This window comes from Pezoporus wallicus, unplaced genomic scaffold (genome assembly GCF_028554395.1).
Source record: "Pezoporus wallicus isolate ANWC-B61680 ecotype Strahan unplaced genomic scaffold, APGP_CSIRO_Pwel_v1 contig_6401, whole genome shotgun sequence".
Classification (NCBI taxonomy): Eukaryota; Metazoa; Chordata; class Aves; order Psittaciformes; family Psittacidae; genus Pezoporus; species Pezoporus wallicus.
In genome coordinates, this window is record NW_026638608.1 from 1874917 (window position 1) to 1891325 (window position 16409).

General features: G+C 46.7%; 1 protein-coding gene across 4 annotated transcripts in view; it reads right to left on the minus strand.

Annotated features, from left to right (window-relative positions):
- The window catches only part of LIMK2 (LIM domain kinase 2), an 80528-nt gene that overhangs the window by 48381 nt on the left and 15738 nt on the right, over positions 1–16409 (minus strand). For 3 of the 4 annotated variants that reach the window (XM_057411461.1, XM_057411460.1, XM_057411462.1), the window contains 14 exons: positions 15999–16134; positions 14616–14725; positions 14184–14372; positions 13649–13754; positions 12109–12305; positions 11207–11393; positions 8750–8836; positions 7924–8055; positions 7600–7656; positions 7346–7411; positions 6350–6524; positions 4930–4985; positions 2934–3091; positions 386–2398 (listed from right to left, as the gene is read on the minus strand). In XM_057411461.1, coding sequence (XP_057267444.1) covers positions 2242–2398; positions 2934–3091; positions 4930–4985; positions 6350–6524; positions 7346–7411; positions 7600–7656; positions 7924–8055; positions 8750–8836; positions 11207–11393; positions 12109–12305; positions 13649–13754; positions 14184–14372; positions 14616–14725; positions 15999–16134 — 1813 coding nt within the window. In that variant the 3' untranslated portion in view covers positions 386–2241. Of the gene's footprint in view, positions 1–385; positions 2399–2933; positions 3092–4929; positions 4986–6349; positions 6525–7345; positions 7412–7599; positions 7657–7923; positions 8056–8749; positions 8837–11206; positions 11394–12108; positions 12306–13648; positions 13755–14183; positions 14373–14615; positions 14726–15998; positions 16135–16409 lie in introns of those variants that run through there. The other variant, XR_008972425.1, reaches the window with a different exon arrangement.

A 16409-nucleotide genomic window follows, 5' to 3' on the forward strand; every position in this document is an offset into this window, starting at 1 on the left:
GCTAGCATTCTCGTTCAGTTGTTGCCTTCACAAATGCCCCTTGAACTACATATTTCAGAATAAGATGTTTCCAAGAACAGGCTGTATTTTTATCCCTGGATCAGAAAAGGAAAATAGAGGCTTCATTTTCTGCTGACTCCTGTCCACTCTTAAAAAAACCTTGGCAAGTTCTTCCATCATTCCAGGTAAATAGTACTGTAGAGTACTTGCACTGCATCTCTAGAATTCTGTAGATGTGGCAGAGCCCTTGGGCTCAGGGAAGGGTGTTCTAGATGATACCAGATCTCTGCAGTTTTGCTGTTCCCATTTTGTGACAATAGAAACCCAAGCAAGCTACAGCTTTGTGCTCGATGTAACAGAGGCAACCAGATGTTGTTTTTGTAGCATGTTTAATGCTTTTTAATTTAGTTAGAACATGGAGCTGTGCAAATCACAGTTCATAACCCCCACCCACACATCACCCAGGACTCTCCCCTTCAGGGGTCCCCTCACAAACCAACCTGGAAGGGGAAAAGAAAGGGCAAATCCTATTAACAATCCTGAGTCCACTGGACCCAGTTTAGAGAGGCTCCTCCACCGACTCACAGCACAGGGAGTCCCCCAGTGTTTCTAAAACACCACTACACAGACTAAAATCACACCCCCACACTCACACCTTTTGTCAGGTGATGGCTGGTCCCATGTTATGTTATATAATACTTTAAACTCATGGGTAGGGGAGGAAATCAAAGTAACAGCAAAGACTAACACCCATTCCCCACCATTCAATACTGAAGGGAGTGGGGAGAGAAAAGATCACACTAAAAATCCAGTTAAACCAAGGTGTCTGTGAAAGTTGAGAGCAGGACTTGAGCCACATTTTGTTCTGTTCTGCCAACCATGTAAGCTACTGCAGCAGTAGCTTTCTTCTTTCTCCCTCCAAGGGAGGAAGTAGAGAAGTGCTGGAAGAGAACATCCCCCCAAACACACCCCTCCCAATGACTCCAAGCCCTTTTTTCTCCCCCAAAGCAGGGAATGACCCTGAGGAAAGTTTCTGCTTGGAGAATCAGCTCAGGTGCTGCAGCAGCAGAGGCAAGAAGGACCTTCAAAGGGAGCAACTGCAGGAAAGGATGAGGTAATGGCAACTGAATTATTAGTTCTCCAGCTGCCACTCCTGGGAGAAGGGGACATTCTCCAGCACTTTTCTGTTCATGACAAGTCCATCCTTTAAGTAACTCTGGGGTTATCCCCCTTTGTCATTGTCCATGCACAAAGTCTGAGCCACTTCAAACCCTTGGTATGCTGAAGAGAACCTTCTGCCACCCTTTCTGTCACCTCATGTCTACAGGCCGAGAGCTCAGGCAGCTTCAGCACTCCAGGGATGTCCACAGTCAGTGCTTAGCACAGTTCTACACATTCAGGTTCAAATACTTTCACCTAGGTTAAGGTTCTTGGGCAGTCAGACTCACGGTGCAGGCTCAGGGTCTGAAGATGCTCAAGCAGCTCACCTGCCTTGATCACCATTAGGAGGGGCAAGCAGAGCTCAGTCTTAGTGTTTCTAGGCAGGCTTTTGGAGGTATTCAGAGACAGAGGCAGGAAAAAAACCCACAAAACCAAACTAAAACAAGAATTCATACACGCTTCCCCACAGACAAGGTATTTCAGGAGAGCTGCCCAATTCCTGGGGCTTTTCAATTCCTCCCCTGTGATGCACCTGGAGGCCAAAATCTCAGTGGGTTATTCTGGAAAGCACATGCACAAACACACACACACACACACACACACACACACACTGTCCTGGTGGGGCCTTTTGCTGGACGTCCAATTTCCCCTGCTTTATGTGCAGGGTAGTCAGTGGGAGAAGCAGTTCCAGAAGTGCTGGTCCTTACCCAGGAGAGTCTCCTATAGCAAATCCCTCCCTGGCAGAGAGGCCAGGGTGGCTTCACAGCTTGCAGCCAAGTTCTAAGGCACCACAGTTAAGAAGCCTGGAAAGGCCAGAGAAACACTTCTCAAGCCATAAAAGTAGTGTTGAGCAGCTTTCCTAGGTGCAGTTGGCAGGAAACAGCCCATTTTGCTTCTGAAACATGCCAAAAATCCACAGTGAATCATATGTCCAAGAGGAGGGGTGTTGGGTGGGGAGAGAGAGGCAATGCAGCAAATGCACAGCGTGGTGCTCCATTAATGCCCTGGAAGTGGCTGAAGTGCATCTCCCTCCCTGTCACTCAGCTCCAATGAAGCGGGGCAGGCAGCAGGATGAGCTGACTAGGTTGTGTTGTCAGGTAGCTTGTCACGGTTCAGTCCATACTGCACACTCACGTTGTGGTCCAGCTCCTCCAGCTCAGATGGAAGGGGGATGGCAAGTTCTCCCAGGTAGAGGGAGAGAGCTTCAAATGAATCTTCCAGCTTGGAAAAAGGGGGCCTAGAAGCAGCAGTGAGGAAATGTGAGTGGGAAGGAGGAAGCACAGCAGCATCTGAAAAGGTTGAGGCACTTGTCCATCCAGCCACTGTCCCACGCACAGAGGTGTGAGCAGGGACGTGATCCCTCCCCATTCAGCTTCTGAGACTGCAAAGATCCCATCTGTCTGGCTACCTGTTTTTACAGCTGATGACCAGGGAAGTCTGGCTCTTTTGGAACCCACTTGGCATCAACTCTGGAGGTGAAGCATTCACCTTTCGGAGCTGGTGCCAAGGTCTGCCCCTACTTTTAGTACATGAGAAACCCTGATCAACCACTCCTCCTCTACCCTCTGTCTCAGGAACTGTTTCAGAAACCTCCACCATATACAGAAGTCTCTCCCAAGCTAATAAGTCTTTAGTCTCTCCTCACATGTAAGCCTTTGAGCATTCCCACAGGAGCCCTCTTCCACCCTCTGTGCAGAGTAGTCCTTCCACTAAGGGGATAAAGACACATCCTCCAAGCTTACAAAGAGCAGCCCTCCAAACCCCAGCCCTACCGGCTCTCTGGTTCCAGTCTGCAGCAAATAGCAGCCAGAGGGAAGAAGGCTGGAGGACAGTCAGCAGGAACAAACTTCTCCCAGAACAGCTTGACATTAAGGCCAAAATCCAGTGTGCGTGGGAGACAGTCCGGGTCGGCATAAACCTGGCCTATGATCTAGGGAAAAATGAGAGAAGAGCTTAAGTACAGCAACAGTTCCAGGGTGTTAACAAATAGAGAACATCAGCACCAGGCAGGGGCCCCATCAAAGTATCAGGGTGAAAGGGAAAGAGCAGAAACACTGTTCCTGCTTTCCAATGGGGCCAGTTGCACACTGTACTGCATACAGACAAACTGCATGTTAAGCTTTTATGAGACGTGGTGATGTGGCTGCTGTTGTGAAGGAAGGCCCGGATGCCTTCTCCATCTCCCCAGGGTCTTTGCTAGAAGATGCAGGGTGATGTGCACCTCCCAGAGAGCTCAACCCTGTCTTCCTGCTGGGTCAGCAACTGCTGTATGCTGCTGGGGGTGATGCAGCCCCTCCTGATCACAGGTAACCAACACAACCTGCATCACCATCCCATCTCTCCCCTCACACAATCTTACCACACCACCAGCAAAACTCCTTTCTATGGAGCATGTCCTAAGTGATGCTGTGAAGTCAACAGTACCACATATTCTGACTTCCTCTGTTACTGGCAGATTCAGCTCCACAGCCAGATGGGAAGGGTGGAGAGAACCACCAGAACCAAAGCTCAGGAGGTTGCAGGCAGAGCTGCTGGAGGAAAGGGCTGGGTGGAAGAGAAGGAAGCCCTGCCCCAGCACTCAGACGCCCCAGTGCTCACCACCTCCAGCACTAGAGGACTCAAAGTGTAATAGGAGGGAAGGAACCCACAGCACAGAGCAGTCAAGGTCAGTGTCAATACAAATGCTCACATGGGGAAGAATTTTGGGTTTAAAGCCTCACTGGTATTACAAAGAGGGTGTTATTTATAACCACCCAGGCTCTTCTGTGCCAACAGCTCAGCAGGACAACCACATCCTGTAACTAGACAGTGGAACGCCCATTATGTATTTTGGCAGGATTATTTCCTTATCTGTTTGAGTGTGTAACATCTTTTTTTAGCATCTTTATCTTGGTGACAAGCAAAATGTGCCTGTGATCCTACCCCTATTTGTCTGCTTTCTTTGCTACTATGTCTTTTTTTCTAGATGAAACAATTGTTATAATTCCACAAACAAATTTTTCAAGTTCCTGAATTTATCACTCACAACCACAACATTCTCTGAGAGGAGAGCCCAGCATAAACAGAGCTCCAGATGAGGCCACAGAGACGTATGCACAGATATTTTATTTGTCCTCTTCATTCAGACACTGAAGATGAAACTGTGCTGGTCTTCCCTGGTGTCCCTGTAACTGCTGTGTTATCAGTACATGTAACACTCTGCCTTTCATCTCTATTTCAATCATCTTACCTTTTAAACTGAAAATACCTTGCAGCTTTTGACTTGTGCTCTTTGCTCTGGAGACAGAAAAGACTGCTATAATGGTAAGACTGTGCACTGGCTCAGAGATAAACTAAGCCAACAGACTTCAGGGTGCAAGCTTCATTAATCGACCTGCAAAGAGGTTTCTGTTCCCCATTCTTTGAAGTGAAGTGCCATCCTCAGTGGAGGCCCTGAATTTGCTGAGATACAGCTGACTGGTCTTTTAATGAGGCAGTAGAAGAGGCAAAAAGTATCACAGTTTTAGGGAATATATCTATTTTCAAATGGATACCAGGGCTCAGTCAGAACTTGATGGACTTCTTAACAGTTACTCTCAGTCCGGGAAGAAACAAAACAGTTATCTTCCCTGAGGAAGCAGAGCAGGCTGAGCCTGTAGTCCCAGCCTCAGTCTCTGTGCTGTTAGGTCAGAGATTGCAGACTCAGAGAAATAGCTGATAAAATGTGTGTGAGAAGATGGCCGTGGGGAAGAGGTCTATTAAAGATGCCATGTAATGTCCTGGCCTTACCTCACAGAGAACAATCCCAAATGAAAAGATGTCCACTGTCTCATCGTAGCTCTGTCCTGCAGGAAACATAAGACATTCACATTTGGGAGAGACAGTTCCCCACCCAGCTATTTCAGCATCTGCCAGTCCAAAGCTACTTTGACTATTCCCTGGAAGGCCCTAAAACAGGAGACAAAGCAGGGTTTAAATCTGAGCAGGGCCAGCTGCCCCAAGACATGTATACCGACTGCATCCTCCTATACACTGCCACTGCTTGTTTTAACTCCTTTCTTCTAGTGGGGAATTACAGGGACAACAGAGGGAAACCGTGTGTATCAGAGGTCTGAGCAAATCCTAATTTTAACTGTGGAAAGCTTCTGCCCATTCCCACTGATTGCTGTTCTAGTGCATCTCTAGTGCTGTTCTAGTGCATCTCTACAGTGCAGAGTCATTGTTCAGCTTCCCCAGCGGCCAGGGAATGCCCAGTCCCTGCTGCAGTGACCGCAGATATAATAAATGACACACTGGCAGCACTTTGAACCTGGGAGAGCAGGCTGGCTCCAGCAGGCCATTCTCTGCTTACAGACGCACCCCTCCCCAGCCAGTATCTGGTAAACAACCCTGCTTTCAGAGGTGATGTCAGACTATGCTCTTGCTGGTCTCTTTGACAAATGCCAGGTCTGAGACAGGCTCCGAGAAGGCCTGTAGGCCTTGAGAGAAGGAAAACAGAACAGCACACAAGAAAGCTGGGGAGAGGAGCCCAGTCCTCCCTTCCCTGGTGGAGACATCTGATGTCATAGCTAGCTAAACTGGCCAGACAGACCTGCTTATTAGGAAGAAATTGTCTCCACTGCATTTCACCCTTACCTTGACTCCTGCAGGGGCAGATTTTTCCCTAAGGGTTCATCCTTAATGCAATGGAAGGCTGTGTGCCAAAACCAGATTGCCCTTCACTTGGACCACTCCCACCCCAGTCCTGAGGCTTCGGCAAACCTGGCAGCAGATGGTTTCTCCCTGGATCTACATGACAGCACATGTATGCCTCATCCTGGAGTTTGATGATTTCCTGTCTCAAGGGACAGTTCCAAAGCATGAGGCTATAACAGAAATTGGTCTCAGGTTCAGTCTTATTTCAGGCCTCTTTTGTCTTGCCTGTTATCTAGATCGGAGCAGTTTAGGCCTGCTGCCCTCCTGAAGAATCCTCCTGTCAAGCCAGAAGCATTACCTCAGCTGGTACAAAGGCTTATCAGGTCAGGTACTGCAAGAGCAGTGCAGCTAGGGTACCTGTGTGTATAAATAAGCTCGCATATTAGCAGGTCTAAAACCATAGACCCTAATAGGTTTGGTTGTTACTAGGGCTCATAAGCTTTCAGTAATCTTATCATCCCTGTACCTTGTCACAGGCTGTCACCTCACCTGCACCCTGGTATTGGTATCTTACCATTGAGCATCTCTGGAGCCATCCAGTATGGGTTGCCAACCACTGTGTAGCGCTTCTTCCTGTCACTCTTGCGTAGGGTTCGTTTCTTGGCTGATGGCTTCTCCAAAGTGGGCTTTTTCCTTTCCTCCACAATCAGCCGAGACAGACCGAAGTCAGCCACCACCACGGTCTTATCCTGCACAAGGGATTTAGTACAAGCCACCGATTATGCTCAGCTACTCTGAGGAGCAAAGAGCCTGCAATTCCTGTTTGCTGTCAACTACACTGTAAGGGAAACTAACAAGATTTCCTGCAGCCAGATGAGCACAGCAAGCTGCCTAGATACCCAATTCACAATCCCAAAACATCGTTTCTTCTCATCATTGTCTTATTTTCTGTGTGGTCACTACACTAATGCCATCAATTTGGCTACTTTTGCCAGGGCAAAGCTGGACCTTTCTTTTCAGACCTTCCTAATCTACCTGGCCAGGAATTAGTTTAGACTTTCATCCTGGGTCATTTGAAGCCTACATGCCAATCCCATATTTCAGCCAGTGAACAAAGATAAGGCTTGAAGGAATGAAACTACACAAAAATCTTGTGGCCTCCTAACATATCAAAAAGAGAGAGCACACACCTGTGCACACACCTGCACACTTGTCTGAATCCTGAGTGCCAATAAAAAAGTCATCAAGTGGTTGAAAGAACAGAAGCAGCTGCAGAGAACATTTCATAGTTGAGATAAGAAACAGAGCTGAACTAACTCTCCTAACAACACTGTTAATAGGAGATGCTATGACAGGAAAGGGGATGAGAGAACAGAATGAAGAAACAGGGAAAGCTAGATTAGTCTGGGAAATCCTATGTGAAAATGAAGCTCCCTTGTTTAGGGCACTAAAAGCCTCTCTGAAATCAGTTCTATTCTGACAAAAGAGGAAAAATCACATGGAGAAAACCAAGGGAGGAAAATGACAAGGAGGGGAGCAGCATGCTGTGGGGAACAGAGGTGTAGCTCACCAACTTGATTAGGCAATTGTGTGAATTCAGGTCTCTGTGAATGATGCACATGGAGTGCAAGTAAGCCTGAAACAGAGAAAGAAAACTTGGCATTAGGGATTTCCAGGCAAATGTGTCCCTTCACATTTAAAAGGCCTCAACAGTCAGATACTAGTAGCCAGACAGCATCCAAACCCCCTCATACATCACCCTACTGACGTACCTAACCCTGACCCTGGAAGGTCACTCTCTGATAAAGGGGCAGTCCAACTCACCATTCCAGAGGCAATTCCTTTGGCAAAGCTGACCTTCTGCTCCCAGGGAAACGGGTCCTGAAAGACAAATCCTCAACGGTCAGAGCCTGTCTTCCCAGCCAGTTAGTGACAGCAATTCTTCTGCAACAGAGACTCTTGCAGCAGTCACAGAAAGATGATACAGCCCCAGGAAGAAAGCGATTTCTGCCTCGGGCTACCCACAGGTGTGAAGAAGTTTTTCCACACAGCTCCATAGGAGAAGACTAACAAAGTACCATAAGGCTGGTACAACCAACACCACAGTCAGCCTCATTGAGCAGAGGTCTACCAGGCTTCCATACTCACCGCATTACGAAGGAAGTCTTTCAGGGTGCCTCCCTCGATGTACTCAGTGAGGAGATTCAGTTTCTTGTCCTTGTACAGTACACCAATGAACTTCAGCACATTGGGGTGATCCAGGCTGCGCATGACTTTCACCTGGGAAGCAGAGACATCCCACCCCAAAGAAGATAATGAAACAAGTCCTGGCAGATCTGCTCTGTGCTGACAATGCTAGAGGTCCCCCCTGGGGATCACAGAGTACACTCAAACCCTAACTTTAAGCAATCAACTAAATGTTGCCTCTTCATTTTCATGCTGTGCAATTAACGTGATCTTAGTCTGTAAGGAGAGCACTCTTGAGTTTGGCAAACTTTTAAGAGGCAGGAGCTCTCCAGGGCAGCTAACTGGTCTGTGCAGTATGTGTCAGGGCTGGAATAACAGCATTAGGTGTTTAGGGAGCTGCCTTTAAGCTAAATCTGACTTTAAAAAGCATGGTAGACAGTCAACAAGAAAATAGTTTATATACAGCAGGAGTCTTAAATATCTTACAGATACTGGCCCTCATCATTTGTATTTATGCACAAGGCTCAAAGATAAATCCTTTATGTAGTGCACAGCTCCACTTGCCTCAGGCTGCTTTTTATCACTGAAAAATTAATGAACTGGGAACTGAAGCCATGTCTAGTGTTCAGTGTGAGTCACACTTTGTTGCAGCAAACATTCAGCTCATGTCAGCTTTTCCTTGTGTGCTGTCTCCCTCCTCAGTGCCTTGATTCCTGCCAGGATGCTGGCACGATCACTCTATGGGTAAGATGGAAGAGAGTTCCACACACTGCAATCTTACTCCTACCTCTGTCAAGAAAGTCTTCTGTGTTTCCTCATCACAGCGGATCAGCTCCTTCATCACCATCACCTTTCCTGTTGCTTTGTGAGTCACCTGGTGGAAACAGAAACCACAGCTATAGGCAGGGCTCAAGAATACATAGCTCCAATGCTCTTGCAACTCTTCTGAAAGAGAGGGTAGCATTCCCTTCCATACAGAGCGGAAAATAGATGGGAGAAAATTCTGAGCCTGGGGATCTGCAGAAAAGAGCATAAAATATCTTCTTGCAGAATTCAGCAAAGATCCTGTATGTAAAACAGAAACTACCTAACACTGACAAAGGATCATGCCAGGAGACAACAACATCCCAAGAACCAGAGCTGAAGTCTCCACATTAGGTAGCACAGGGATGAGCATGAATACAGGCTGTCAAAGCCTCTGAAGGCATCAGTTCTGTACTTGTGCATGCCTTAAGTTCCATTCCAGAAAGTATTTGCCCAGCATGATGCTCACATTTTGTACCCAGACCCTAACAACTACATTCTGAATCAGCAAAGGAACACACATTCACTTGCATCAGAAACCAAACCAAACAACCCAAATCTACATTACTACATGCTTCGGTTTTATGGGGACTCTGAAGCCTGATGGTTTCTGATGAGCTTAAAGAAGTTACTTATGTGCAAGCAGAACTGGGATATACAGGCTATTCAGTTAAGGCAGAAAGAGGTTATTTTACCATGCTCCTAGGGAGCAGTATATTGCTGCCTGCAGGGAATGTCCCAGAATGGTGGCAAACACACAGAAACCCACTATGGACATCAGGTGATACATTTTCTGTCTCTGGACATGGAAAGCCTTTGCAGTTCCTCAAGAGCTGTTTGCCTGTATCCAACTAGTTCCTGGCATTTTGCTGTATTCCAGAGGTTTCTTTTAACTTGCTCTGCCTTGCTTGCACCAGGTGCATGAGTGAACAGAAAGGGTCCAAATTCTGACACACAGGTTGTCCTGGAAATCCTCTCCCCTTCATTTGCTTAACTTGGACAGCTTTGTCTCCCTAAGATCTGCACCTAACTAAACTGCCACCTTCTGTCTAAGAACAGAAGGGAACTATTGTGACCAGATACAGGACTTGTTGCACCAGAAGCAGTCAATCTGAAGCTCAAGAAAAGCCTCATACCCCTTAAAATGAAAAGCCTTTCAGAAAACCTCTAGAACTGCAATCCAGAACACAAGACCCAGTTACAGTACTGAGGAAGTTTATAAGCTCTTGCAAACACTGTGGCACACTAGTTCTGTTTAGAACCATGGGACATAACATGGCTGATACAGGTGGAATACAAACGCATAGAATAACACAAGAAAAGCAAGAGTACAATATTCTGCTCCCGCCTGAAATCAAGCATCCATAAACAAGTAGCGAGCCAGGGAACACTACACATTTCAGCCAGGGACATGAAAGCCAGGGACATCTAATACCCAAATATAAAGATAAGTGAAGAGACAAAGACAAGACAAGGCTATGTGGAATTCTTAAGCTGACATACCAGCAAAACTGAAACAAGTGTCATCATGAACCTCCAAGAGGGCAATTTTAACTCCCAGAGCATGCACCAGAACAGGATGGCTATTGGGTAACTTGAGCAGAAAAACAAAAGTCTTTGTGCCATTAACTGTGGGGACACAGATGACAAAAGCATGCGACAGAGGAAAGGTTCTGCTTACCTGGGCCTGTTATTTCTCTATGAGCAGAGGAGAAGAGAAATGCTCATTAGTATAGATCAAAAGCATTGGGTCTGTAGTACTGTCTCACCACCTCCCATGGAAGCATGAGATGAATATGGTGGCTGGACACCCGAACTTTATACAGGTGTAAGGAGAGAAGTCCCACACCATGGTGAATAGCTGCTGAAGCACCCTCAGTCAAGACTGGGGCTTAAATACAAGAGAACTGCTATTAATGGAGATTTTTAACCGTGAGAATCATGCAAGGCCTGACCACTAACAGAACACTGACAAGTTATTTAGGCTCTGTTGGGGGTTCAGAGGTGGTCACTACATCAGCCTGGCGAATCTCCCAGCATGGCACACCAAGGGGGGGTGAGAAATGCTGTACTGGGAAGTTGAATGCACCTCTTCATAGGAAAGATGCTCGTAAGAGAAAGTGTAGCTTGCTCCCCATTCTGCCACGTTACCCAGGTGAGTGCTGTGACACAGGCACTCTGGAGTTGTAAATCTGACTCAGGAGATCAGTATGTATGCCCAAGGTTGGCATTCAAAGGGGAATTCAAGACTGCCTGCAGCCAGAGACACTCACGGTCAGGGAATGAAAGAGAAATGGATCTCACTGGGCAAACCAGGTGAGTTCCATCACCAGTCACTATCAGCAAGACAAAGGCCACTGAGACAGTGGTAAAGGATCCTGAGATAGGCAGATACTGCTGTAATCAAAGTAAATGATGAATGCCTGGGGACCTCCCTCACCTTGATTGCTTGTCCAAAAAATCCTTTTCCTAGTACTTCGCCATGAATCAGGTCACAGGGCCGGAAGATTTGCTGGGAGCAGCTAGAAGAGGATCGCAGGGATTCCGAACGACTGATGTCACGGCTCAGGAGGAGCGGTTCCTTTGGAGAACTGGGACCAGGAGACTTAGAAATGCTGTTGCTTCGCCTAGAAAACAAAGGAGACAGAAAGATCAGGGAAGCGGCTAGGAAACTTTTTGTCCAACATATCCCATCATTAGCTCCTAAAGGTCATTTCTAGATGTTTCAGTGCTCTTTGTACCTCAAAAGCCAGATGCTCTCCCAGAACCATGGAAGCTCTTTACAAACCTACAGCAGCTTCTAGGTCAGAGCTGCCTAACAGCAGCACATCTCCTGGACTGTCAGAGGTGGAGCTCTGTGAACAGGAGGAGGAGGAAGCTGTGAAGACACAGCACTTGCTATCTCTAAACAAAGATTAAAATACTGGTAAATGACTACATGAGCAACTCGGTGCCCCAGACTAGGAAGACGAGGTTTTCCCCAACTCCCACGTCTCAGCCGTATCCCCTTTAAGGACACATTCTTCCTCAGCTGTTTAAGGCTGGTAAAAATCAGATTTTTCCATTTGCTAACTGCAAAACTTAACAGCTTTTCTATGTTAAACGTTGAGCTCCATATTTTTTATTAAAGAAAGTTTGCCATCCGAAAGGTAATGGAGAGAGTACACGTCAATAGCTCAATCTGAAGCTCTCCACTGCTTCACCAGTGGTTTATACCAAGGCTCATATCAGAGATGAGTCATGTCTCCGCAGGGATGTGCAATCCTAAGGCACAGAGCAACCCAGCCAGGGAGGAGAGGGCAAAGGCAAGCAAGGTCAGAGGCAGCACTTCCAGGTCTTCACCTGAGGGAGCGCCGTCGGAGCGTTCCTTCCAGGTTCTCCTTGATGTCCAGTGGCGAGAGGGAGCGTGGGGAAATGGGCGCCTTCATGTGTGTGGGAAGACGGGAGTCCAGACGAAGCCTGTCCAAGCGCTGCGAGACAGGGTCGTGCTCTATCAGCAGCTGAAGCGTCTGGCTTGTCTTGCGGATCAGCTCCTCCACCTGAAATCAAGCCAAAGCACAAGATGATAGCACACAGGAGGAACACAATGACAGGCGACAGAGGAGATGCAGCAGAAAGCCCCTCAGCAATCAGAGTAGAGAGTTCAGTGACAGCACTCCACAGTTGTGGTTTAGTTGCATGCAGGCAGATCAGGGTAGTAATACAGAAGTTGTTACGCTGTTCAGATCCTCTCCTTTCTGGTCACTACAAATGACCTGTACAGAAAAGGTGTGGACAGGGTAGAGAAGGTCCAGAAAAGGGTCACAAAGATGATCCAAGGACTGGGCATCCTGCTATATGAGGAAAGGCTGAGAGAGGGGGGTTCTTCAGCCTGGAGAGAAGGTGGCTTATGGGAGAACTGATGACCATGTTCCAGTATTTAAAAGGTGGCTACAAGATGGAGACTCCCTTTTTACAAGGAATTACAAGGAAAAGATGAGGGGTAATGAGTACAAGTTACTCCCGGGAGATTCAGATTGAACTCAAGAGGACAATTAAGAACAATAAGCCATTAGGATAATCTCCCCAGGGAAATGGTGGATTCCCCAGCACTGAACACTTTCCAGATTCAGCTGGACAGGGTGCTGGGCCGTCTTGTCTAGACCACACGTTTGCCAAGAAAGGCTGGAGCAGTTGATCCTGCAGGTCCCTTCCAACCTGGTGTTCTATGGTTCTACAGAACACTTTTTTTCCAACCCATCTCAGAAGCGTTGCTAAACGATGCAAGCTTCCATCCTGAACAGGCTGCAAAAACCTGCTTTGCGAAAGCTACATGGAGATTTGTCTGAGAGGTCTCTACTGTGCTCCTCTTCAGCACCGACAGTAAATAAACCCCGTGCATAGTGAAGGCAACGGTACTCTCACTGCACTCTTTCAGCATCACCTGTTATCTGCATAAATACAGACATCAAATACTTTTACTTGTAAATACAGACATCAAATACCTTTTTTGCAATGAGAAACTCATCTCTAGGATCAGCTGAGGCTTTGTCTATTAGCAGCTGCCTCTAAAATGATCAGAACAGTGGACTTCACTAGCAATATATGAAGACGCTTCACAGCCTCTCTGTCCTCTGAGATGTCACAGCCCTACACTTTTATTACCTCCCTTCTTGTTTGAATGCCACAAAATCAGAACTGCATCCTAATTGTGTTTCCAGCTGTACATTTTCCTCTTCAGCTGCAAGGGGTAGCAAAGCTTGTCTTCATGCTTATTCCTACTTCCAGCATGAGTACTATGGGTGTACACACACTGTATATAGGGTGGGAGAACAGTGCCAAGAAACAGAAAAGCTGTAGAAAGGCAGAAGAGAAGGAGGCTTCAGAACAGAACTCTACCCACCTCCTCCACCTGTAATGTACGAATAGGAGCTCCATTAATCTCCAGGATACGATCTGCAGGGTGGATGGCGTTCCGGACATCTGGGCTGATGTGCATCCTGTTCACTCTAAACATGGGAATTACAGCGTGGGTATGAAGTCACTTTAGCCAAAATGATAAAAAACATTTGATCTCTGATGCTCCCTTCATATTGGTGTTTTGAAATAAAACCATGCCAATCTACCAACACAGGGAGCTACTGTTAGACCAAGCGCGTAGGTCTGAGCTGCTCTTCATTTGCCCAATGACAAAAACTGTTAGTCCAAAACAATTCTCCGAATGTTTTGTGTTTGGTGAAGAATACAGCTCTGAGAAATAAAGTTATCACTTGCGGACATCACAAGAGTGAAATGGAGACCAAACACAAACATATGTCCCTGTTGGGCTGAGACAGGTCCCCTCCACGGTTAAAGCAGCCGGCAGGACAGCAGTGCTGCAGAATTACCAGCTCCCTCAGCACAGACATGTCCATTACACACAGCATGGTCATACTCACTCTTTCACCTGGACACCAGTGGCATAGCTGGAGCAGCCACCTTCAACAGACACGGAGAACCCCCTCTTGCCGTCGGTAGCTGCTGGCATGGAGATGAGGGTCAGTGTATAAGGCAGCTGCTCACGCAAAGACTCAGTAGAGTGTTTTTCTATCATCGGTGTCAGCACAATCTGGTTATGGCATTTTCCACTAAAAGAAGTGAAGAAAGTCATTATAGCAGTGTCCTATCCCCCCTGCCCAACTCGCACTTCTAACTTCTTTCATTGACATAAGTTTTAGCTTTTAGTGCATACACCATTCCTCCCTCCCCCAAAAGGCAGCTTCCTGGCATTCCTTAGTGTAGCATTGAGCTGGCCCACACTGAGCCAGCTAAACATGGCTTACATTCCCAGCAGGGAGCAGCTCTGGGGCAAAGCGTGCAGCCCATCTTACCAGTAGAGACTGGAATGTTGCACGAGTGCGTAAGTGTCACCATCTTCAATGATCACTTTGCAGCTCATACAAGCAAAGCACTCCGGGTGATACTTGTATTCGCCAGCCACCTACAGACAGAAAAGGGAGTAGCTTAGCAGGGCCAAAACCCATCAGCAGATGCAGCTATGGCTTTCCTCTCCTGAATATGTTCATACAGATCTCCAATCAAGTGGCATCTTTTTACTGCAGAGTTATATTACTCCACTCTACCTTTCCTGAACACCATCCTTGGCACCCTGTTTGCAAATCTTCCCTGAAACAAACACATCAGTGTGCAAAGTAAAGCTTGTGTCAGGAACCTCTGCTATATTTGGCAGCTGCTCAACTATCAACCCCAGTTGACAGTCTGCTGCAGACTAGTAAACAAGCTATTAAACCTATTAAACCTTCCTGTTCAGTTGCTCTTGGCAAGATAACTAACGTTACGCCTGAATTCATAGGGCTGAAAGGGCTTTTTTTCTCTTGGCAGACAGGCAGAGCACAAATTCAGATACTTTACCAGACAGCTGACAGGGAAAAACAGGCGAGTTGTGAGACAGAGACAACAAAATACCTTTAAAGAGTATTTTTATTCATTGATCTGTTTTTCTCTTTTCCTTATGAGAACTTCCCTTATTGACAGTATTTTGCAAAGACTTTTGCAGGCAATGAGAAATCATCTGTGCTTTTCTCAGTACTCCCCTTTGAGGTAGCAATCACTACTGAGTACCATGCTGCTTTTATTTAGGCCTCAGAAAAATGATGGCTGTATTTCATTGACAGTTTTAAAGGTTAATTATTTGCAAGGTTGTGGCAAGGAGGGGAACGTTTAAGTGAGCTCCATATCGTGCAGGCAGAGTTCAATGCTTCAACGCAACTGGGGCTAGCACTATTTCAAGACACTTCAAGAAACCCACTCTGGCCACAGTATAGGTGGGATGTGGATGGCAACCTTCCCCAAAATCAGAACCTGCTGCTTATGCTGGGCTGAGAGATTTGACTCTGCAGTGCAGTGGAAAATCACCCCTGGAGACACTGAACCACTGTGCTAAAGAAACTGATGTCCCCTTAATCACCTTCCTACTTCTCATGCTTGTGCATTTCAGCACCTTGCTGTCTTTGATGCTTCAGATCCTCATAACCCCCTCCTGTAAGAGCTACCCCTGTTCAAAAGTAATATTTCTCTAGAAGGTGCACACACAAACCTCATTTCTAATCCCTGATTAGAGATTAGCATAGTAAAGAGACTATTACCTTCAGTTTATTTGGTTATCTCAACAGCTATGGCAACTCCCAGACAAGCTGGAGGAGCTGGAGGCAGGCATGTCCTGCCTCCAGGCAAGAGTCCTTCCGAGTCCTTACCATCACAGGTCCAGTCATCAGCAGAGAGCAGCCATGGCAGAATTCCCCAAACTTCCCCCAGTAGTCTTTGTGACAGTACAGCTTCCCATCTTTCTCATAGTACCAGTTAGTGAGGGGATCCTGACATTCAGAGCACCTTGAAGGAAACAAAGGAACAAAGTTCCAGTTGGCAACAAGTCACAAACCAATGAAAAAGGGCCTCTCCTGCACGCAGAGAACATTCAGCAGCAGCTCACCATCAACTCTTCCAGTTATGGATGTGCTGAACCCCTCCATTTCCCAAAGCCTTTTCAACTGAACTAGACACAAGGTTTGTAAGGAGAGTATCACCCAATGCAAAGGAAAAGACAAGCTTCCAAAGTTTAAAGCAAATCCCATCATTTATTAAAATGCACCAGTAAGTTTATAAAT